The sequence below is a fragment of the Neopsephotus bourkii genome, unplaced genomic scaffold (genome assembly GCF_033783945.1).
Source record: "Neopsephotus bourkii isolate Nb327-2 ecotype Australia unplaced genomic scaffold, CSIRO-AGI_Nbou_v1 NB_16, whole genome shotgun sequence".
NCBI lineage: Eukaryota > Metazoa > Chordata > Aves > Psittaciformes > Psittacidae > Neopsephotus > Neopsephotus bourkii.
The window spans coordinates 27194-52214 of NW_026900533.1; the positions used below are offsets into that span (position 1 = coordinate 27194).

General features: G+C 43.7%; 1 protein-coding gene across 1 annotated transcript in view; it reads left to right on the forward strand.

Annotated features, from left to right (window-relative positions):
• The window catches only part of DNAI1 (dynein axonemal intermediate chain 1), a 125863-nt gene that overhangs the window by 25413 nt on the left and 75429 nt on the right, over positions 1–25021 (forward strand). Inside the window, exons 10-12 of the mRNA XM_061371693.1 lie at positions 10354–10438; positions 10749–10866; positions 12923–12966. Of these exons, the coding sequence (XP_061227677.1) occupies positions 10354–10438; positions 10749–10866; positions 12923–12966 (247 nt within the window). The remainder of the gene's footprint in view (positions 1–10353; positions 10439–10748; positions 10867–12922; positions 12967–25021) is intronic.

Below are 25021 nucleotides of genomic sequence, written 5' to 3' on the forward strand. Positions count from 1 at the left end.
GTCAAGTAACAACCCTAAGAAATTAAAAAAAATATTTTCACTAGGAACTGTGTTTCCAAAACAGGATTTCCATTTTGCTGTACTTTGTATGGGAACACAAAACAGGGTTAAGCCATAATCTTGTCTTAAAACCTGATTTCCAATTGACATATAGTTCTCTTTTTTGTGTGCATTATCATGGTTTTGATAGCGGGTATCTCATTTTTAATTAGCATGTGAGAGGTAAAAGAATGAAATAAGTAGAAACAATGTGTGACTTTGCAAAGAATTCTAAGTGATGCAGAAGTTTTAGGTACAATCTTCCAATCTGTAAGGCAAAGAAATTTAGGATTCTTTCAAAATGTTAATAAAGCACTGCTATTTTAATGATAATTTTATAGATTTCTAATTTATATATCTTATAGTTATATGCATATAAATGGTATATAATATATGCTTTGTATAAAAGTTAATCATGGTTAATTAAAATCAAAGCCTACATACTTAAATAACAATTCTGGGAGGCTTGACCTAATTTGAAGGGGGATTTCGTGCATGGCTTATTCATTCAATTGGAAAGTGACAGAGATGTCTCTCTCCAGTGTCTGAACTGCTATGCCACAGTCAGTAATTACACAGTATGGTGATACCTCAGTCACAGTGATGTGATCATCCCAAGAGGGGGTCAGCCACTCTGATCCCTATGGAGCAGCAGTGTGAATGTCAAAGGCTGCTGATCTGGAGTGGCCTCCATTAGACTGGCTTCTCAGATTAGCAGGTATCGTAACTCCTGCCAACCTCCCAGATGCTGTTTTAGTGATCTTGCTGTGAGGGTCATACTGCTCCTAATTCAGCATACTCTGTCAGGAGTACCTTGCAGGGATGCCACAGTCCATTCTGCTGAAGTGACAATGTCCTCATCTTTAAAGCGTGATCTCAAGCACTGAGAATACAATACAGTGGTGCTGAAATGTGGGAATTGCAAGCCATCCTGTTCCCGCTATGTGGATTATTCAGAGCAGCCCTGCGGAGAAGGACTTGGGGGTGTTGGTCAATGAGAAAATGAACATGAGCCGGCTGCAGTGTGCGCTTGCAGCCCAGAAAGCCAAATGTATCCTGGGCTGCATCAAAAGGAGCGTGACCAGCAGGTCGAAGGAGGTGATCCTGCCCCTCTACTCTGCTCTTGTGAGACCTCACTTGGAGTATTGTGTGCAGTTCTGGTGTCCTCAACATACAAAGGGCATGGAACTGCTGGAACAAGTGTAGAGGAGGCCACAAGGGTGATCAGGGGACTGGAGCACCTCCCATACGAAGACAGGGTGAGAAAGTTGGGGCTGTTCAGCCTGGACAAGAGAAGGCTGCGTGGAGACCTCATAGCAGCCTTTCAGTATCTGAAGGGGGCCTATAGGGATGCTGGGGAGGGACTCTTCATTAGGACTGTAGTGAGAGGACAAGGGGTAATGGGTTAAAACTTTATCAGGGGAAGTTTAGATTGGATATAAGGAGGAAATTCTTTCCTTTTAGGGTGGTGAGGCACTGGAATAGGTTGTCCAGGGAGGTTGTGAATGCTCCATCCCTGGCAGTGTTCAAGGCCAGGTTGGACGAGGCCTTGAGTGATATGGTTTAAAGCGAGGTGTTTCTGCCCATGGCAAGGGGGGTTGGAAGTGAATGATCTTAAGGTCCTTTCCAACCCTAACTATTCTATGATTCTGTGATTCTATAATTAAAGAAGAAGAATTGCTGGTAGTGCACCTGGGTCTTGAGCAAGTCAGAGAGTGTCTGGGTGCAAGGTTGGGTTTAAGCAGCCTGGGGAGTGATTGTTTATAGAAAGGAATTTATAGTGACTGAAAACAGTCACTGATAATGAAGTAGTTGCTGTTTGGCTTCATGGCTCAGACCCGTATCTGTAGGCTGTATATTACCATGCTTGAGTGAATACAGGGGAACTAGTTAAAGCAGTGTGTGTGTTTAGCCTCTTTCTTTACAGAGGCCACACTGAAAGATTTTCTTCATGTTCCAGAACGTTTGGAGGGATAGAGTGTTTCAGGAAGTTTCCATTTAGTTTTAACACAGTTTGATCTATACAGAATTGTGGATTGCTCTTTCCTCCCCAGTCCAAGTTAAACCAATTCCAAGGCAAAGAGAAATAATTTCTATCATGACTGGAGCAAAATGCACTGAGAGCAGTAATACAGAAACGGGGGAGTAAATTCTTAGTTTGCCCCTGGAATAGGTGTAGGTATATCAGCATAACTAGGATATGTCTATGTAATAGAAACTGGCTTCTGATACTGGCTTTAGCACTTTCATACTATATTGCTGATTCAACTGCAGAGGATTTGGATTGCTTAGCGACCCCAGCAGCAGTGTGCCAACAAAAGCCTTATAGTATAAACAGACCAGGAACACATTCTGTCTGTTCTTCTGAGAGTCTTCTTCTTGTGAATTGTGCCACTGGAATTCACCATCATTTTGAAAACCAGTAGATCTTTCACCTGAGTCTCTTGGAGAATTAAACCTGAGGTCAAGTGGTACAATTAAATGATGTATGCGAAAAGCTGATAATGAAGCAAAAATTCTACCTATGAAAACATATAGTAAAAAACCTTCTTTGTGCTCCATACTGGAGCAGGGGGATGCCCAAAGGAGGTTGTGAGCCTGTGGGAAGATCGCACTGGAGCTGGCTCATGACAGGACCTGTGGCCCCATGGAGAGAGGAGCCCTGGAGCAGGTTGCTGCGGGACTTGTGACCCCACAGGGGACCCACACTGGAGCAGTCTGATCCTGAAGGACGGCATCCCATGAAGGGACCCACTCTGAAGCAGTTTGTGAAGAGCTGCAGCCTGTGTGAAGAGCCCACATTGCAGAAGCTCATGGAAGACTGTCTCCCATGGGAGAGATCACACGCTGGAGCAGGGAAGAGTGTGAGGAGGAAGGAGCAACAGAAACAATCTGTGATGCACTGATCACAGTCCCTATTCCTCTCCCCCTGCACCACTCGGCAGGAGGAGGTAGAGAATTTGGGAGTCAAGTTAAGCCTGAGAAGAAAGGAGGGGTTGAGAGAGGTGTTTTTAAGATTCAGTTTTTATTTCTCACTACCCTCCTCTGATTTGATTGGCAATAAATTAAACTAATTTCCCCAAGTCAAGGCTGTTTTGCCCATGACAGTAAGTGGTGAGTGATCTTTCCATGTCCTTACCTCAACCCACAAGCTTTCATTATGTTTTGTCTCACTTGTGCAGCCAACATGGGGAGTGACAGAGCAGCTTTGGTGGGCACCTGATGTCCCTCAAAGATCAACCCATCACGGTCAGTTAAATGGATCTAGAGAGCACAGGATGTGCTACATCCAGAGGCAGTGATACAACATTTGAAACTTTTCCTCAGTTTTCAATAAAGGCAACAAACAGAACATGTAGAGCACAGGATATCAAAGAGGAACGATATAAGATTTTCTGAGCCGAAAATTATTGGAAGTGGAGAGAACTAGGCAGAAGTGTTGTATTTGCTTGTCCTGTTCTCACTGTTCCCGAGCCATCTGCTTATGTTTCTGAATACAGAGAGGATTCTGGCCTGAGATACTCCTGATCTGATCCAGGTTGACCCTTCTCATGTTGTTATATGAGTGTAGAAATGACAGTATCTGAGGTAGAAGCAAAATGCAAAGAGCTTAATGCAATTAAATTGATGCATGCTAGCTCCTCTCACCCCGAGATGACAAGGCATGAAATCACAACTCTGATAGTAAGGATTTATAATGAATCTGTCTGAAGAGGGGTGGAGCTGCGTAATTGGAGTATAACAAGGATATATTACATGTCAGAGAGGTAGAAATGATTCCATGAGTCTGATCTTTAACAGTATATGAGGAAATAGAATTAATAGTGATGGAAAGAATAGAGACTTGGGAGTGAATATGAAATGGAATAAAATAGCACATGTTTGCCAAAGGTAGGTTGTGTAAAAAAATGCATCTTTCTTATTAATAAGAGAAAAAGTTGTGGTTCCCTTTAACAAGGGAAGTATAGTAAAAATAATCTGGCTGAAATTCTGTAAGGCTATTGCTATAGTGCCTTTAGGAAAAGATCAGATAAGCCAGAAAAGTTATTAGTACAGATTGGGAGGGATCAGTGGAGAGGAGGACTGCATTTTAGAGCATCAGAGCAATCTTTGATAAGGTGAGGGTTTATAATTTGAAAAGAGGGAGAAACGTGAGTGTATTGCTTGGTGAGTTGTGATACGGCTATGAAAAGACAAGTATATTGCCTGAATATATTATGTGAGGAATAGCAGAGAAACACTTATCTTGTGTAATGTGGGGTGATACCTGGAGTAGTACAGGGCTATGTGGTTTTGATCACATCTCTACAAAGATGGTAGATTACAAGCCTGAATAGATATGGAAAAGAATCCAAGAAATGGTAAGCTTCAATACAAAAGACTAAAAATACCTTTGCATATTTCTCTGGTAATGCAAATGCAGAGAGGGAATCTGAAGTAACTGAGAGGGAGAAAAGTTACTAAGGCAGAGAATAGTGTTGACAGAAATACAGATGGATGTAAACCATTTAGGAATATGTTGCAGCTGAAACTTCCTGCACTGAACAGTCTCTAATCTCACCTGAAGCAGAGGTTGAATGGTTTCTTCAGAAATCCAGATGAAATTTCTATTTATCAGAGAAAATACGCAGTCCTGGTTCAGACTGAGGACCTGTCTGACTTGCCTACCTCACTGTAGCCTTATCCTTTCTGAGGGGGGTATGCCTGGGGGGGTATGCCTGTGGAGACAGCCCAGCCCACAGGGTCATAAGTATAATTTGGGAGCTCTTGGATGGCCACAGTTACTTCTGAAATAACAGCTGAAATTCAAATGTAATTAACCTTCACATTGTTGTTAACCTCTTCCCGGTTATTCCTAGGGGTGAATGAGTTGTTACTGATCCCTTTGTCCTCAATCTGCTAGTATTTTCTGGTGGAAATGAACAGATAAGTACAATCCTGGAAATTAATACCTACCTGACAGGATTCATCCTGGTGATCCTTACTTAGGATTGGCAGTGGGTTTTTGCAGTGCATGGAGGTATTGGCTGGGTAACAAGACAACACACCTGTACCATGCTTTTTTTCCTTGCAAGGCAGGAGTTCTAATAGTCACAGTGTATAGGCACAGATGGAACTAAATCTGGCCACTGCCATAAAAGATAATAAAACATGCTTTTACAAATATATTAGCAATAAAATGGGGGACCTTATTGCTCTCTACAACTACCAGAAAGGAGGTTGTAGTGAGGTGGGGGTTGGTTTCTTCTCTCAAGTAACAAATGATAGGACAGAAGGTATGGCCTGAAGCTGTACCAGGGGAGGTTTAGATTGGGTATTAGGAACAACTTCTTCACAGAGAGGGTGCTCAGGCATTGGAACAGGCTGCCCAAGGCACTGGTGGAGTCACCGTCCATTGAAGTGTTCACAAACCGTGTAGATGAGGCCATCCATCAGTGACATGGTTCAGTGGTGAGCTTAGTGCTGGGGAATGGTTGGACTTGATGATCTTAAAGGTCTTTTCCAAAGTAGTTTATTCTATGATTCTATATGTATTGCTAGAGGTATGAGCAGTTACTGCACTGGTTTTAGGATGGGGTTTGTCTTCTGGATATACAGTTTTACACCAACAGAAGGGTTGTTTCATGCTTTAGTTTACTGGAGTTACGCATTGGAAATGACCAGCTGCTGAGAAGCAAATGTGAAGCAATTAGAGTTAATGAATAGCAGAGCAGGACCAAGACATTTATTTTCAAAATATTATCCCATTATCCATCTTACATATGATTCAATTAACATTATTGCTGTTCTAAAAATAATTTATGCACAGAAATAAATGAAACAAATTCCTTAGCTCACGAGCTCTCACTACGTTTGGCTAGCTAGATCTTTCAGAAATAAGATGAATTAAGCCTATAGCTTCCAATGAAAATCTATTTTGGTAACACACAGAATAAATCAAACCTGAGATAGGACAGGATCCAATGAGAAAACAACTTACTCTGATCCAGTGTCATGCCAAAAATGTAGTTATTCATGTCTGTATTGCTGTCAGCAAAGCTACCTAGCAGGAAAGCTGACTTTAAGCTTTTTTGATTCATCTGAGAGTTTCCTGCATTGCAGGAAAAATTCCATTGAATAATACATTGTTTCTGTATTTACAGGTGTGTGTGTGGGGGGATGCTGTTTAAAGCCTACTTTCCACTCATCAAAAAGGAAAACCATCATAGATTCTGAATATCATACAATCCCACAGTGGTTTGGGTTGGAAGAGACCTCAAAGCTCATCCAATTCCAACCCCTGCCATGGGCAGGGACACCTTCCACTAGAGCAGGTTGCTCCAAGCCCCTGTGTCCAACCTGACCTTGAGCACTGCCAGGGATGGGGCAGCCACAGCTTCTCTGGGCACCCTGTGCCAGCGCCTCAGCACCCTAACAGGGAAGAACTTCTGCCTGAGAGTTCATCTCAATCTCTCCTCTGTCAGGTTAAAGCCATTCCCCCTTGTCCTGTCTTTATAAGCCCATGTAAAAAGTCCCTCCCAGGTTTCTCGTAGATCCCTTCAGGCTCCTCTTAAGGTCTCCCCTTCAGGAGCCTTCTCTTCTCCAGGCTGAACCAGCCCAGCTCTCTCAACCTGGCTCCAGAGCAGAGCTGCTCCAGCCCTCACGTGTCTTCTTGGCCTTACTCTGCACTTGCTCCAACAGGCCCACTTCCTTACGTTGGCAGCCCCAGAGCAGAGCACAGGACTGCAGGTGGGGTCTCATGGGAGTGGAGTAGAGAATCACCTGCTGGTCACACTTCTTTAGATGCAGAGCAGAATATGACTGGCTTTCTGGACTGCACGTGCACACTGCTGGCTCATATTCCATTTTCCATCCATCACTTCCCTCATATCCTTCTCCTCAGGGCTACTCTCAATCCATTCATTGACCAGCCTCTATTTGAAGGTTTGGGATTGCTGTAGCCCAGTTACAGGACTTTGCTCTTGGTCTTGTTGAATTTCATAGGGTTTGCACAGGCCCACCTCTTGATCCTGTCAATGTCCTTCTGAATGGTGTCCCTTTCCTCCAGTGTGTCAACTGCACCACACAGCTTGGTGTTATTACAGACGAGGCAGGATCTAGCATTCAGCTTTGAGTATGCATAAGTAAGCCTTATCCTCTGATCTTCAGCCCAGAATGATGTCTTAGGATTAAATTCAGAATGCTTACAGTGCAAGTTTCCTATTCTTCTAGCCTTTAACAGTGTAAGAGAACAAGAGCCATGATCCTGCTCATGTCTGCAGGGTACAGCACTGCCATTTATCTCCAGCTTTTTCCAGTAGCAGATGCATATTAAAACTGAAGAGAAATTTTTTCCTGCATAATAGGTGAATGGAAGCTAACACAACTGATGGATCAGCAAGGCTTGGAGGATCTATTCTTTATGCCTTGTATCTCTGACTTTTACAATACTGGAGAGAAAAAGGTTTATTTCATTTCTCTTTTTCTAAACGAAAATGTAACCTTTTCAGTATTTAACCTATGTCAATTAAGCTTACTCAGAGCAATATGGTGGTGGCAGACAATGGCATTTTTATAGTCATGATCCCAATACTGCTGGGCAGGTGTTGACAAAGGTTAATTGCCTTTTCTTTAGGAAGTGTTTTAGAGAAAGACAGGTCTTACTGTGGCTGAAGCAATAACGGCAACTTGAAGTCAAAAGAGAGAAATCCCAGCAACTGAGAATATTGATTATTACATGAGATGCCTCAAGCATCCTCATTCTCTCCGTCCTTAATATTTTTGAATTCCTGATGTCTAAGGAATATCATGCTGTGTTAAAATGTGGAAAGGAAAAAAAACAAACACAAAACCCCCATTTCTTTTCCTATGCTTTCTTAAATTCTGAATGTGGCAGTAAATGCTCTGTGCTGTTCTCAAGAAGTTTACCCACAGAACGAGGGAAAACCTGAAGAACATTATAGTGGCCACACTGATTTGGATCAAGGCTCTAACCACAAGTGACTGTGTAAACTGTAAGAGCACAGCAAGAGTATAACCCAGTCCCAAATAGTCTTCTAGCCTTCAACTGTTTCCACCTAGTTGCTAAGCTTTATATGCTTTGACACATAGATGGAAACACTTGTTCAGTCTTCCTTGAAACCATGTAAAATTCATGCATCTGCAACACCCTTTGACAAGATCTTTCACAGTTGTGTCATCCTTCTGTAAGAGTCACCTCCTTTTCTTTATTCTGAACTTGGTTTCCACTAGCTTCACTTGACACCTCTACTTTTTTGTACCAGAAAAGACTCAAAAAACAATCAGTTCCTGCTCATCCTCTCAGGTCCATTTAGGATTTCATAGACATGTCTCATATCTTCCCAAGGCATCTCTTCTCTAGACTGGCAAGTCCCAGCCTACTCAGTTTTTCCTGGTACAGAAACCGTTCCAGACTTGAACAGGCCTTGTTGTCCCTCTCCGAACTTGGCTTCAAGTTCTACCTTATCCTTTCTGGGATGGGAGAATAAAACTGCATACATTACTGAAGGTTTAGGCAAACTATATATTTATTAAAAATATTGCAAATTATAGACTTGCTTTTTATTTTTTCCTTTGCTGTGTCATCTTTGTGTAGTCCTTTAAGTTTTGTGTTCTTGAAGCAATGGTGTCAGCCTCCCTCAATTCTGTACAGAGCCCAGGAAAGAAGCAGAGGTCTGGGACACACGTAATATGAAGTCATGTTCTTGGTTATGACTGTGTCTGTGTGGTCTAGTTTTGGCAACTCAGTTCACTGTTTCTTTTCATGTTCAGGGCACCCTCTGAGCTGTGTCAAGGATGACAAGTTTCTCTTGAGTGTTGTCACTGTGGAGGAAATCATGCTGTGCTGGCAGTCACCAGTCCCTAGCAGGGTTTGAAGGTGAAAGGCTTTGAAACACTAATGGGGCTTTGGGGCAGGAAAAGGTAGGGATGCAGGCTCTTGGAGCAGAGAACTTTGTATATGCCTTGGTATTCTCACACAAGTGCACAGAGCCGTGCTGGCATCATCTTCATGGCTCAGCACAGTCTGAAGACTTGGCAGCCAGGCTTCTTGCCCTTGCTGGTTACACCAGTGTGCATTTTCCTATCAGCTGCACAACACAGAGGGTGGAGAGCACACTCACATGAAAACAGGAGTAGCACTTAGTAAGAAGATGGTTGAAAGACTGTGTTGATCAGGGCTCTGTTAGGCAAGCATACCAACCTGCTACCTGCTGGCAGTCAGTCACTCCCTATTATGCTCTCTTTTCTCTGTTTTTCCGTGCTTTTTTTCCCCTCATCCACCTGGATTGTTCCCTCTCTCCACCCTTCTTCCATATCAACAGCCTGGTTTTAATTACTTTTTCCCTTTCAGTCACATTTTTGCTGTGTCCATACTTAAGTTTTCTATTTCTGGCATAGTTTCCTAGGCAATCTTAGCCTTACATGATATTACTGATAGAGTTACTAAGGGACTGCTGCCCTTTCAAGATGCCACTCCCGAAGAGGTTTCCAATACTTGCATACATGCAGGTGTATCTGCATACCTTCACATATGCAGGCTTGCCCACTTGAGTTCCCTGGCCAGGAAGATTGGGTTTTCCACAGTATCGAAATAGTTTCCAAGGAGCTAGAAAGTAATTTGCCCTTTTCATATTAGTTTTGTATTGTATGAGCTTATGGATCTGTGAATTCATCAAGTTGGAATTACTCAGGGATTGACAGAAGGACTCAAAAATCCTGTGATCTTTACTTAATACATGAGACCTAAAAGCTCTCCAGCTAGAGATGAGAGGATGCTCATGCATGATCAAGCATCTGTGATTTCATTACTGAAGCTAATGAACTATTATCAGGTGAGACAAGGGTGGGATCACACACACACACACACACACACACACACTCACAGAGTATGCTAGAGATTGGAAGTGACCTCAAAAGATCATCTAGCCCAATCCCCCTGCCGGAGCAGGAACACCTAGATAAGTTTACACAGGAATGTGTCCAGGCGGGTTTGAATGTCACATGTGTGTTTTTATCTCATCCCATCCTGAGGTAGCTTGAATGAGTTAAGGAAGACAAGACTCTAACTGCCTTCACAGATAAGTACTTTCTAGTTGAGCTAAATCACTAACACTGAAGGGTAGCGCATCTTGCTAAACATAATAAAGTAATTGCCTTAATTCAAGTGCTTTTATCATCAGGTGCAGGTGCGAGGAGCTTCAAATTATACTGTATTCAGGATCAAAAGACTCAAGTTTTTCTGTCACACGAGATCTGAAGGACTTTAAAGAGATAGAAAATACATTTTCTCTTCCTTGTTTTTCTTTTTGACAGAGTAATGAAATAGCCAAGGTCTCAAAGGCTGCTAAGATAATGGAGAGGATGGTGAATCAGAACACACTGGATGACATTATACAAGGTATGGCCCTGCTGGGAGAAAGCCTGCAGATGAGCGGACACGGCTGTAGGAAGGACAGAACAGAGTGGAGTAGAATAGACAGGGCTAAAATGAGCAGGGCTAAAAACCTTCTGATTCACACAAGGCAAATAGTACAGCAGGCTGTGGGCATGCAGAGAACATTCCACGTCAGCCCTTCTCTGAGCTGGCTAGCTAGGCTGTGAGGATGAGAATGTTCTTTAAAACTTCCCTGGCACTGCACCGTGCTGATTTATTTCCAGTTTATACACCGTGGCCTTTGCCTTTTTTTTTTTTTTTTTGTTTGTTTTAGATTTTAAATATTTTGAGGATGAGTCGGATGAATACAGAGATCAGAAAGGAACCCTACTCCCACTGTGGAAGTTCCAGTATGCCAAAGCCAGGCGATTTGCAGTTACTGCCATCTCCTGGTAAGTCTCTTTATTACAAACTTGGTTCGCACGGAAGTACAATTGCAAGTGCTGGCCCTTTCTAAGTCTGGGCTGGTTTCTCTTGTAACACTGTCTTGAAGAATTAGAGACAGCTTCTTTGGCAGCACCTGGACATGCCTGGTGCTTCTGGATGCAAATCCTCTTGTGTAAGGCTGCATGTGCAAGGCTTGTGCCATTCAACAAATGTGAAGGCATGGTAGGCTCTGTGAAGCGCTAGGGCAAAGCAAGTTCAGTTAGCAGAGCAAAGAAGTGTCCCTTCTTGGGAAAACTGGGATAAACATTGTCTTTGGACAATGTGCTGTACAAATCAACCCTGGAAAGACCAGGAGAGGAGAAGGGATAGCAGCTATGTTTTTGACAGGTGTCAACACAGAAGATTTAAAGCAGCAGAAAGGGAAATGCAAATACTGCATGTGCCAGACAGGCAGCAGCATAGACTATATGATGCTCAGGCACTGATACCAGACAAGACCTTTATGCATGGTACATATTAAGTCGCTGACCAGACAACAGAGGTATTTGTGTACTGGGATCTCACACCATTCAATTTAGTAGGTATTTGCCATGCAGTCCGCTTTTGCATATTTATTCCTGGTTAGTCAAAACAGGATCTCTGATACTTTCAAGTCAGTGCTGTTTCCGAGATGTTACAGTCATTATTATTACCATGAAAAAAACACTTGTCACAAGCACAAATAGGTCCTTTTACTGTTTACTATGCTCGATGCTCCCCAGAACTGGCCTGGTTTGTGCACTGAACATGGCGTGTAGTCAGCTCCTGTCCTGTGCTCCTTTGCAGCTAGGCCTACCCTCACTTGTCTGTGGGGCAGTGTGAACCCATGTCTTGCTAAAGAGGGTCTATGGAGAAACAGAGCAGGATTGCAGTCTTCTGTCATTTGAAACCACTGCAGTAATTATACTTTAATAGAATACCAAGGATATTCTCACACGGATGCAATTGTGAGAACTGAAAAACAATAGGGAAATTGGATGTAAAACTGGGAGATAAGGGATCTTTAACAGTAGTTTGTGCTGCTGCTACTCTTGTCTTCAGGAAGTTACAACAGAAAGATGGCCCTGAAATTGGAAGAATTACTCCAAATTGCCTTGTGTAATAAGCTTTTCTAACTTCGTTTTTGTTCTCACATTGTTAGCAGTAACAGTGCATTTAGTGGATAAAACAAGAGCATGAGAATACCTAGATACTAGCCCAAGTGAAAAGAAGTTAAAAGAGAGGTGGATTTATTTTAGCAATTCATAATAACGAATCAGAGACAACACTGTTAATTTTCACATCCATTCATTTAATAGAATTGTTAGCCACCAGGTGTGCTGTGTGAGCTCAGGAACAGCAGCAATACTGACCTTTGTCCCATGTAAACCCTTCTGTAAGTGTCCATGTACAGCAGAAGTCGTAAAGTAGTTATATGTTTTTCAAATAAAGGGATTTTAGAAGGCACAGTAGATGACTAGTTGCTCAGGACCTGTGTGCTTCAGCAAGTATACTGTTCACCAAAGGGAATTTCACTTCCTGGTCTTTGGGAATGATCATGAATTCATGAATTGATAGCTGCCTCTTGAAGTATCCTTTATTATTTAATTACAAGTAGGAAGGTAAGTTTATTGGGTACTATTCTGTTGTGGTTTAGAAGCTCCTGTATTCTTGCCTCTGAAAATGGAAACCGACACATTCCTGCCTTTTTCGTTTCCTTAAAGACCTAATTTTTAACAGTACACTGTTTATGATTATGAAATAGATAAGCCAAGTAATGCTGGAGACTGACATCGTGTCTGTCTGTGCCTTTTTTATTCTTTTTATCTATGTTGTGGTCTTCTGATGTTCTACTTTTTTATGCATCCTGAATCTGGAAGAATACATCAACTTTTCTAGCGCACATATTCAAAGGTTGAAGCCCTCAGACTGTATGCAGTCCCGTGAGAATGGACTCTGATATTAATGTGTGAAACACTGCCTTTCTATGGAACTATATGGTTAATTAAAAAATGCAACCTTATGTATGTTTTCTCATTACAGGAACCCAAAGTACAAGGACCTATTTGCAGTGGGATATGGTTCTTGTAAGTAACAAATGGAATAGAATCATTGAGAGACTTAAAATACGAAACAGGTGCACTGAGATCAAATCATATAATGCTCTGGGGCATTGATTGCATCTCAGAGCAAGGACTCATCTAATTTCAAAGCAGTACATTGAGAGTTAACTGAAGATAAGGATTAGGCCTTTGTATTCCATGATATTCTGAATGCATAGGCATAGGCAGCACTAGCCAGGGCTTTTGGCTTATGACAGTGCTGACTTTCCCTTTGGCCAAGGACTTCCCTCTAGAATCACCACTTAATCTCTTTTATCTTACCTCTTGGGATCTGATTTCTTTGTTCCTGCCCTTCTAATTGCTGAAAGACCAGATACGTTGTACTTTGTCAGAAGCTGATAGTGAGAGACTTCTCTAAGTGTAAACTTATTGCTTTCTTGTTAGGAGACACCTTTCTGGGGTGTTTCAGAGAATAAGCCCTCCATTAGGACACATCGGGTCTGGATAATGTGAAAGGCAGTTTCACTCCTGTAGTGTCTGGGATTGGACATGGGATAATTTTGACTAGCAGTGAACATAAAGCTTGTGGGTCTCTGTGTTACTCCGTATTAATGTCTATCCAATATTATTGTTCTCAAGTTCAGGAAATTGAAAAAAATTCTAACAAACTGACGTTTTCTTACCTTTTGTATTGTTTAGCTGTTGTTTAGCATTATAGCTACCTGCTCAGTTTATTACTATTTTTTAAGAACATGGGAGTCCATATCAACAACCTTGCGTTTCCTCCTTTTCAGTATCTCTTATTGCTTACACACACACTGACTGCTGTATTCTGAGGATAAACAGACTGGGAGAAATGTTGTATGGATCTGGGGCATGGGGAAAGTGAAAAGAAGTTAAATGTTCATTATTGCCCATAACACCAGAATGAGGGAGACATTATGAAATTATTGAGTAGCAGGACTAAAACGAATATGAAACAGAATAATATGATATGTAATGGAATTGTGGAACTTTTCTTCCTTCCTTTGTGATCTGGAGAACAGAGATACACATGGATTCAAAAGAGGTTAGATATATTCATGAAGGGACAGTTTGCTGTTGGAAGGACAAACCATCTGATTCAGAGCGTGACTAGCAGGTTGAAGGAGGTGATCCTGCCCTCTCTCTGTGCCCACTCTGCTCTGGTGAGACCTCACTTGGACTATTGTGTGCAATTCTGGTGTCCTCAACATAAAAAGGACATGGAACTGTTGGAACAAGTCCAGAGGAGGCCACGAGGATGATCAGGGGCTGGAGCACCTCCCGTATAAAGACAGGCTGAGAGAGTTGGGGCTGTTCAGCCTGGAGAAGAGAAGGCTGCGTGGAGACCTCAGAGCAGCCTTCCAGTATCTGAAGGGGGCCTATAGGGATGCTGGGGAGGGACTCTTCATTAGGGACTGTAGTGATAGGACAAGGGGTAATGGGTTCAAACTTAAACAGGGGAAGTTTAGATTGGATATAAGGAAGAAATTCTTTCCTGTGAGGGTGGTGAGACACTGGAATGGGTTGCCCAGGGAAACTGTGAATGCTCCATCCCTGGCAGTGTTCAGGGCCAGGTTGGACAAAGCCTTAAGTGACATGGTTTAGTGTGAGGTGTCCCTGCCCATGGCAGGGGGGTTGGAACTAGATGATCTTAAGGTCCTTTCCAATCCTAAATATTCTGTGATTCTATGATTCTTAACTGTGAGTTGCTGGAATCTCTCAGTACATAAAAGTTTCTCACAGTATTTAAGCGGTTGCTACTCAGTACTTTTGGAAATAAGATACTTGGCTACAGAGTCATGGTCCCAGATAGTCATTTTATGTATTTCTTTGTTCTCTGACAATGAAACCAGATGGATTGTCTTCATTTATTCTAGTAAGGATTGCATTCTGCTTGCAATATAGCAACATTTCATTTTCCTCTTAAAATGACAATTTTCTGTTCAAGTTCACTCCATCTGAGCCCTGGAAATGTTCCTGCTAGTTTGCCAGGAAGCCTAAAATGGCCTGACAATCCTTTAGATCTTTGGTTCTGCAGTGTCCGTAATTACATCACCAGTCTTTTGTGCAGCATGCATTTGGGAGAGCTGCCAAGATACAAGTAACACCTTTGTTCTACACCCCAAATAATACCTTTTGAAACAAAAGGTCCCTTGTTTACTGTAGGTACATTTCACTCTAGTGTGGCAAGTTCTGTACAAAGAGGGTCCTAGGCTGTGCCTCGCTTTTGTATCACATTTCTGGAGTTTTTACCAGTGATTTATTCAGATGGGGTTTCTGATGCTAATGGCGTTTCTTTGGCATGAGGCAGTCTCTTCTGAACAAGGAAATATTGTCATTTTAATTTGCAATTCAGTATTTATGCTACTTGGCTGGAATTAATTTTTATTCCCATCAGGAGGAGCTGTCTTTCTGCTTTTGTTTTTGCATAAATGAGATTGCTGGGTTTCTGGCTAGACTGACAGCCTGCAGTGCAGGGTTCAAAGAGGCTGTTGTGGGTGTTGGGCTTGTGTTCTGCCTTGCTGATGAGAGCACTACAAATACAAGTTCAAGTCTTAGCAATCACCTCAGTTTATGTTCCAGTAGCAAGTGTGCCTCTGACAGCCTTCAGAGATGGCTTTTGATGTGTACCTCCATCTGTTAGCACAACTTGAGTAGGGAAAAATACTATATGTATGGCCAATGTATTTTATATCCTACTGTTTCTTTGCACTTAGTGAATCTAGATTGCCATGTAGAAGAATGTGTGAGGAATATGGACTCACACCTGAAGCTCTGGCAATCTGAGGTATCTGGCAAAGGTATCTTCACAGCGCTCAGTCTGAAGTGAGGCCTCATGTGAACAGAAATATACCATGTAAAGATATCTGTACTGCTCTAGCTTTCTTGTGTAAAATCAGCATGAGGAATGCTTGTACAAGGTTCTTATAGTGGTGTGACTGCGTACAAATGAAGTTGTTATGACTCTGTGATTGAACGAAATTGGTGTAAAATCTGGACCAGCGCTTTCACAGACTTGAGCTAGTACTTAATAGATGTCCTGGTGCTGAAGAGTGGTGGTTTAACACTGAGATCATGGGGCAGGTCTCTCCTACAATGCAGTGACAGGTAATTGCAGAAGACTGGGTGTGCTTATTGGGCCGTCTTGTATTTTCCCATTTCTCAAATGCACTGCCAATGACCATGGGCAGTATTTTATTTACTGCCCTCCACTAATTGAGGATTGGTCATTGCAATAAGGATATTCCTAAATGGGACATGCTCAGCGTGCTTCTAAGGGAGCAGGGAGAGAAGAAAATGAGCCAAATGGCTTTAATAGTAAGGTTGTGCAGCTTTCTGCTCACCTTCGTGCTTCATGGGCATTGCTTGCTCTGAGGGAGGTCTCATGCCTCAGCAGTTCAGTCACACTTCAAGTCTATTGAATCTATTCATCCTCAGCTCTCCATGAGCACTAAAGGATGAAGTACAGCTCCGCAAGGAGCTAGCTCCTCGGTAACATTGAGCGCCAGGAAGGGTATTGAAGACAAGATAGCAAGGTGAATATCAAATAAGATTGGCATGGTCAAGGAGTGTGCTTCTGTTATCTTTCAAACAGTGTCACAGCCAGAATCTGATCCTGTACAAACAGCTGAAAGGAGTATTAATTGACACACACTATAACTGATGAGTGATGGTGATGAATGTAGAACCAGGAATTTTAATTAGAGATTAGAATAATGAAAATGACTGGTAACAAAACAAATTCACTTACAGAGGGGAAAAGTTATTCTACAGTGACTGGGAGAGTATGTTTGGAAATATGTCATTTTTCTCTACCTCTTTTTGTGCAAAAAAGCCTGGGCCCCCTCTGTCTAAGAAGCACATAGTGGAAGAAACAATTAGTAGAGAATTCCCAATCCACTATTCAGTCCAAAGATTTAATGATAATTGATATCAGCTCCATATTACACTTATTTTTCTAGACATCCTTTCTAAGCCCGAAAAATTTCCACTTGGCCAAATACATAGTTTTCTAGCAAAATATTTCTCTTCGAAATATGAATTCAAGAGGCACGAGTAAGGAATCACAGACTGGTTTAAGTTGGAAGGGATCTTAAAACTCATCCAGTTCCAACCCCTGCCATGGGCAGGGACACCTTCCGCTAGAGCAGGTTGCTCCAAGCCCCTGTGTCCAACCTGGCCTTTAACAGTGCCAGGGATGGGGCAGACACAGCTTCTCTGGGCACCCTGTGCTGGCACCTCAGCCCCTTTGCAGGGAAGAACTTCTTTCCTGTATCTAATCTGAATGTCCCCTCTGTCAGGTTAAAGCCATTCCCTCTTGTCCTGTCCCTACATCTCCTTGTCAAAAGTCCCTCTCCAGGTTTCTTGTAGCCCACCTCTTGAGCCTGTCCAGGTCCCTCTGGATGCCATCCCTTCCCTCCAGTATGTTGACTTCACCACACAGCTCGGTGTCATCAACAAACTTGCTGAGGGTGCATCAATCCCACTGTCCATGTCCCTGTTGACGATGTTAAATAATACTGGCCCCTGAGGGACTCCACTCATTACTGGTATCCACCCAGGCGTTGACTAGTTGACCACAACATGGAGCACAATCATCCTGCCAGTTCCTTATCCACTGAGTGGTCTACCTGTCAAATCCATGTATCTCCAGCTTAGAGCAAGGTTTCATGTGGACAGTCTCAAAGGCTTTGCACAAGTCCAGGTAGATTCTATCTATTGCTCTTCCCTTAACCACCAGTGCTGTAACCCCAATATAGAAGGCTGCCAAGTTTGTCAGGCATGATTTGCCCTTCATGAAACAATGCTGGCTGTCAGTAATAACCTCTCTGTTTTCCCACATGTTTTAGCCTAGTTTCCAGGAGGATCTGCTCCATAATCGTGTTGGGCACCAAGATGAGACTGACCAGCCTGTATTCCCTGGGTCTTCCATTTTTAAAAATGAGGGTTATGTATCTCATTTTCCAGTCAGTGGAAACTTCACTGTTGTGCCATGACTTCTCAAATATGATACATAATGGCTTAGCAACTTCATCTGCCATTTTTCTCAGGACTCTCAAATGTGTCTTATCAGGTCCCACGGACTTGTGAAGACTAAGCGAAAAACGTTGTGTACTTCAGCATTCTCCATGTCTACCATGTTTAGCCCCATCTCGTTTTGTTCATTGTTGGGTATAGTTTCTTTCATCTTAGAGAATCATAGAATCATAGAATAGTTAGGGTTGGAAAGGACCTTAAGATCATCAACTTCCAACCCCCTGCCATGGGCAGGGACACCTCACACTAAGCCATGTCACCCAAGGCTCTGTCCAACCTGGCCTTGAACATGACCAGGGATGAAGCATTCACAACTTCCCTGGGCAACCCATTCCAATGCCTCACCACCCTCACAGTAAATAACTTCCTCCTTATATCCAGTCGAAACTACCCCTGTTTAAGTTTTAACCCATTACCCCTTGTCCTGTCACTACAGTCCCTAATGAAGAGTCCATCCCCAGCATCCCTATAGGCCCCCTTCAGATACTGGAAGGCTGCTATGAGGTCTCCACGCAGCCTTCTCTTCTCCAGGCTGAACAGCCCCAACATCCTCAGCCTGTCTTCATACAGGAGGTGCTCCAGCCCCTGATTATCCTCACGGCCCTCTTCTGGACTTGTTCCAACAGTTCCATGTCCTTTTTATGTTGAGGACACCAGAACTGCACACAATAGTCCAAGTGGCCTGTGGATGGATTTCATCAGGTCCCATTGCCTTGTGCACATTCAGGTTCTTAAGATGGTCTCAAACGAGATTCTGTCCTACAGTGGGCCTAAGGTTTTTATTCTCACAGTCCCTGTGTCTGCCGTCCAAGATTTGAGTGGTGTGGTCAGAGCATTTGTCAGTGAAGACCGAGGCAAAGAAGTCACTAAGAACCTCAGCCTTCTCCAAACGCAAGGTCGCCAGTTCTCCCGATAGCTTCCAGAGGGGGCCTACGTTGTCCCTAGTCTGTATTTTATTTGCAATGTACCTGCAGAATCGCTTCCTGTTATCCTTAACATCCCTAGCCAAGTTTAATTCTAACTGGGCCTTAGCTTTCCTAACCTGGTCCCTAGCTCCCTGGACAACATCCCTGTATTCTTGCCAGACCGCCTGTCCTTGCTTCCACCTTTTACAAGCCTCTTGTTTCCCTCTAAGTTGCCTCAGCAGCTCCTTATCCATCCAAGGAGGTCTCCTGGCCCTCCTGCTGCACTTCCTTCTAGTTGGGATGCAACACTCCTGAGCTTGTAGCAGGTGATCCTTGAATATCAGCCAACAATTTTGGCCCCCCCTGTCCTCTAGGGCTATATCCCATGGAACCTTACTAAGCAGGTTCCTTTGTTGTCCTATGTACCTGAAGAAACCCTTGTTATTTGTTATGTCCCTAGCCAAGTTCAGCTCCAGCTGTGGCTTGGCTTTCCTGATCCCCTCCCTGTACTCTCGGGCCATTTCCCTATAATCTCCTCAGGATGTATATCCCTGTCGCCACTGCCTATGCATGCTGCTTTTGTGTTTTAGTTTGGCTAAGAGATCTTGACTTAGCCAAGCTGGCCCTCTCTTCCCCTGCTAAATTTCTTGCACATCAGTATTGAGAGCTCTTGCACCCAAAGAAAAGCATCTTTAAATATCTTCCAGCTCTCATTTGCTCCTTTATCTTGGAGGGCATTTTCCTAAGGTATCACATGCACTAGCACCCTAAACAGCTGAAAGTTTGCTTTTCTGATGTTAAGGACCCTGATTCTACTTTTCACCCATCCTGTACCCTCAAAATTGATAATTCTGCCAGACAGTGATTGCTGTAGCTCAGGCTACCTCCAGTCTAGACCTTTCCAATAAGGTCTTCCACACTAGTGAGCAACTGATCTAGCAGCACCTCTCCTGTGGTTGGGCTCTCCGTAACCTGTACCAGGAAGTTTCCTCCTACACTCGAGTAGTTTCCTTGATTGCTTGCAGTCCAATGTGCTGTTTTTCCAGGAGGTGCCTGGGTAGTCCCAGGATCAGGGCCTGAGAGCCCTTTCCTGACAGGAAAGGCCAAGGTACCCTGTATCCAGTTTTTTCCAAGAGCAGGAAATGTATTAGGCACCCTATACCCTGATGGTTTTTGAGGGTTGTTCTTACCTCATGATGCTGTAGAAAAACATTGGAACATTAAAGTCTTGGCAATCTAAGTTAGGGCAGATACTCTCTGACATAGAGTGTAGGATCCTGAGCATGTAAGCAAGACACTTGTGCCAGGCTTCAGAAAGGACTTATTCTGTCACCACAGAATTGTGAACTGCTTTGCTAAGTGTCTTCCCTTCAGCTATGAGCAGTCTGTTAATTAAGATAAACTTGAATAAAATGCAAGTCTAGGAAACCATTACTTGCTGATCCCAATAGGAGAGCAATTAAAGAATTGAAGCATAAGCTTAACTATCCTAAGGCAAGCGTATAGGTGTTCAGAGCATGGGGAGGAGGATCTTCTTGGAATCAAGAAAGTAATGGACAACAGGCCTGGATCCTATCCTATCTTCATCGGCTGCCTGGAGGATTTGTCTTAGAAGCTGGATCAGATCATATCTTTTAGAATGATGCCCAATTTCCCTGTCAAAACTCCATCTGATGGTTAATCCTTCACCGCCTCTGTATACTGTTCCAACTTTGAACTGGTCTGCCCTCTGGTATATGGTATCCCACTGCAAGGTTGGATTTGGCTAACTTAAATTTTCCACTGTTGAAACTCATTATTCTCTTGACAGCAAGCTCAAAAAGCTTTTCCTGCAAGTCCTTTTTCCGTAAGTGATTTAAATACTCATATACATTGATGAAGACCTCTCTCATTTTCCTCTTCTTTAGGCTGAACTCATCAAACCATACTCAAGATTTGCTTTCCATCTGCTATGGTATTTCAGTGGCCTTTCTCTAACTTTTCTCCATCATACCCACATTATTCCTGAGTACAAATGCCATGCTAGGCATACTCACCTAGTTTCTCTCTTATGCATGCCACCCACTGTTGTGTCATTTCAGACTTTCATCAAACATTTTATATCATGATGTACACTATATCATTACGATCATTATACCAGACAAAAAACATAACCAGTGCTGGACTAAGAACAAATGCCTGAGAATCTGCCCTAGAAACCATCTCTGTTCATTTTTCTTTGTGTTTAACAGCTCTACTTTAGGCTGAGGCAATGAACCACTTTTTAATCCAGCTAGTATGTGCTCTGCTAATTCCAGGTAATATGATTTTTTAATCAAATCTTATGATGTATTTGACTGAATGCTGAATGAATACACAGATATATTCTGATTAGCACAGTTATTTCATCAGTCATCCTGACAAGAAGGGTGGCACCGTTGAAAGGACATTTACCCTCTCCATAGGTCTAGAGATCTAAGTAATAGGGGAGATAATTTGGTAGGACTCAGATCCTCACACTGGAAGAATATCACTGCATACAGCTAAGGTCTGGGAACATCAATTTATGTTAACTACTTGTTAGAAGTCATAATTCTTTATCTGATCTCGAAACATAGATAAATCCCTCAAGTTTTCCCTGATATCTGTCTAATTATGGAAATAAGAACTTAGGAAGCCCAGCTGAAACTCACAGATACATTAGAAAGTCATAAAAAATAGAACTGAAGAGGATTTCAGAAAGTTGTTAGCCCATCTCCATGCAAGATAATACTTTATTTAAGACATGGTTTTGATGACTCACCTTAGTCCACATAATGAAAATTGCATACACTGTAATTCCTAGCACAGTTGAGAGAAGCGGTATAGATGATGGGCAATCACTGTGGCATTGTGACAAGGACAGCAGCGTATGTTTGAGAAGGAGAACTCCAAAAGCCTGAGGACTCTGATATATCTGTGTAGGCTGTGGGCTTAAGAAGAGACAGTATTAGAAGTTACACCAGGCATTTGTGAGTAGTTTTCTTCTCTTCAGTGGTAGATTTGCTGGTCAATTGCTGAGGTGAGTAGCTCAAGAGAAGATGCCTTGAACACCGGAGCAGGGGGAGATCAGTGTCGAGGAGCCTCAACTCAGAGCGCCGAGAGCCACCGAGGGAGCCTCAAGTCCTCGACAGGACCTGCCCCGGAGCCGGCAGCTCAGCTGATGCGAGCAGGGACTCACAGGGGTTGGAGCCAGGAGGAACGGCGCTAGCCCTCACTGGGTAAAAACCTGCCCCAGGGAGCACGGCGAACAGGAGCGGGTCAAGGCAGTTTGCGTGGGCAGGCAAGCATGATGGTGAGCACTCGCTGTATGTCCAGGGCTCGGTCTGGGAACTCTGCTCTGGCTGCCCCGGCGGTGGCCACCGTAGGCACCCAGACAGAGCCGATGAGAGGGGAGGCTGCAGTGCAGACTTCGGGGTGTAGAGAGTGCCTGCACTGGTCTGGTGAGGGAAAGGTGCACAATGGGCAGGGCTGCACTGGGTGCACCCTGGTGGAGGTTCTCCTGCAGCAGGGGGCTGAGCTGCGGGAAGCTATTAATAGGCTACACGATGTCAGGGTAGCTGAGAGAAAGCAGGAATGCTTGCTCCCGGCCCAAACTGTGCAGAGTCCTCAAGCGTCCCCTGTAGCTGATAGAGCAAAGAAGGAGGTTGTTAAACCTCGAAGCTGGGAATTGGTGACAAAACGAACAACAAAAAAAGGAGGAAAAGGACAATTAAAAGCAAGGGACTTCCTCCTAAATCTGTTGTCCGCATGCAGAACCGTTTTGCTGTCCTGCAGGGGGCTCATGAGGAAACACACTGGCGGCAGAAACAGCCAGCTGATGCACTGGTAAAGAAGATCTCTACTGGTGCTGCCAGGAAAAAGCGGTGGGTCGTAGTAGTAGGGGGCTCTACTTTGAAAGGGACAGAAGCACTCGTCTGTCGGCCTGGCCCGGTCTCAAGGGAGGTGTGTTGCCTACCAGGGGCACGCATCAGGAATGTGGCAGAGAGGCTGCCTGCTCTAGTAAGCCCCACGAACTATTACCCACTTCTGGTGATACATGTGGGTGCTAGGGATATAGATAGTAGTAGCCTGGGGAACATAAAGAAGGACTACAGAACCCTGAGAGAGGTGGTTAAGGGCTCTGGAGCTCAGATAGTCTTTTCGTCTATTCTCCAGAATACAGGGGAAGACCTAAAAAAGCTAGGAGGATTAGCCAGGTTAATAAATGGTTAAAAGGGTGTTGTCAGAGTCAGGGGTTCGGGTGTCTTGAACATGGGACTCAAGTTTGTAAGCCAGGTCTAGCGGGGGCTGGTGGAGCTGGTCTAAAGGGGAAGAGCAGTTTTGGTAGGAGGCTTGCCAGACTGGTCAAGGAGGCTTTAAACTAGATGTGTTGGGGAAAGGGGGCATCATTCCATCCCAACACACCCAGTCAGTTGCCAGCACCTATAATAAATGCTCGGAGCAATGCAGAGGTATTCCAGCTGCTCCAGCCAATGAGCCGGCTTCATTTGGAGCTGGGCTCAAATGCCTCCATACAAATGCCTGTAACATGGGGAGCAAACAAGAGGAATTAGAGATGTGTGCTTGTCTACGGGGGTATGACATTATAGGCATCACATAAACATGGTGGGATGGCTCCTATGACTGGAGTGTTGGAATGGAAGGTTACAGACTCTTTAGGAAAGACAGGCCTGGCAGACACGGAAGGGGAGTTGCCCTTTATGTTAGGGATAGGCTGGAGAGCATGGAACTCTGTCAGGGGTCGGGTGAGCAGTTAACAGAGAGCTTGTGGGTCAGGGTTAAAGGAAAAACAGCGATGGGAGACGTTACTGTGGGGATCTGTTATAGACCACCTGATCAAGAGGAATCTGCAGATGAAGCACTCTATAGGCAGATAGGAAAAGCCTCACTCTAACAGGCCCTCATTCTCATGGGTGACTTCAACCACACTGACATCTGTTGGAATGACGGTACGGCCCGGCACAAGCAATCCAGGAGGTTCCTCGATTGTATGGAAGACAACTTCCTTCTGCAAGTAATAGAGGAACCGACAAGGAGAGGTGCCATGCTTGACCTTGTGCTCACCAACAGGGAAGGGTTGGTTGGAAATGTGGCACTGCAGGGCAGCCTTGGATGCAGCGATCACGAGATGGTTGAATTTGAAATCCTCAGGACAGTGAGAAGAGCATGCAGCAAGCTCACTGCCCTAGACTTCAAGAGAGCAGACCCCTGTGAGGGTGGTGAGGCACTGGAATGGGTTGTCCAGGGAGGTTGTGAATGCTCCATCCCTGGCAGTGTTCAAGGCCAGGTTGGACGAAGCCTTGGGTGGCATGGTTTAGAGCGAGGTGTACCCTGTCCATGGCAGGGGGTTGGAACTTGATAATCTTAAGGTCCTTTCCAACCCTAACTATTCTATGATTCTATGATTTAAAGGTTGTGATGGACCATGTGGAGGATAGTCTGGATTGGATTTATGTAACAAGTTTCTATTGTATTTGGAATTTTCTGATGAATGACCAAAAAGCTTTAAGTGAAAGCTTGAAGTGGATTGAGTACTGCGTAACAAATTCAGATCTCTGAACCAGCCCGCAGAAATTCTCTTCCAGGTGGCTTTGGTGATGTTTATATGTTTAAATTACTTTCCCAGGACTGGCAGAGAAGACTTCAGGGAGCAGAGATCCCTCCTAATCTTCCCTTAAACTCCATTTTTACATTGGGAATAGAGATTGAAGACGTTGTCAGATAGAGAAAAAGCATTTTAGATTGCTTAGACACACTTACTTGTCTTTTATAAGGCTGTGTGCATATGTGATTCATGTAACGGTTGTGCTGTAGAGGGGGGGCTGGCAGCCGTCCCGTCACATAGTGGCCTGTGTGCTGGGCCAGGTCCAGCAGTGAGTTTCAGCCTTTTGGAATTCCACACAGTAAACCCACTGAAGTTTTCTGGTTGCAATACCACAAAAAGCTGATAAGAGATTCATGTGGCCGGCATACCTCAAAGAGAAGTTCATATTGCAGTCTGGGTTTGGTTTGTTGGCCTACATTTGTATAAAGCACTAAAATACCATAACAAATTCCAGATTTGGGAAAATGTCTCCATGTTTATTCAGGGT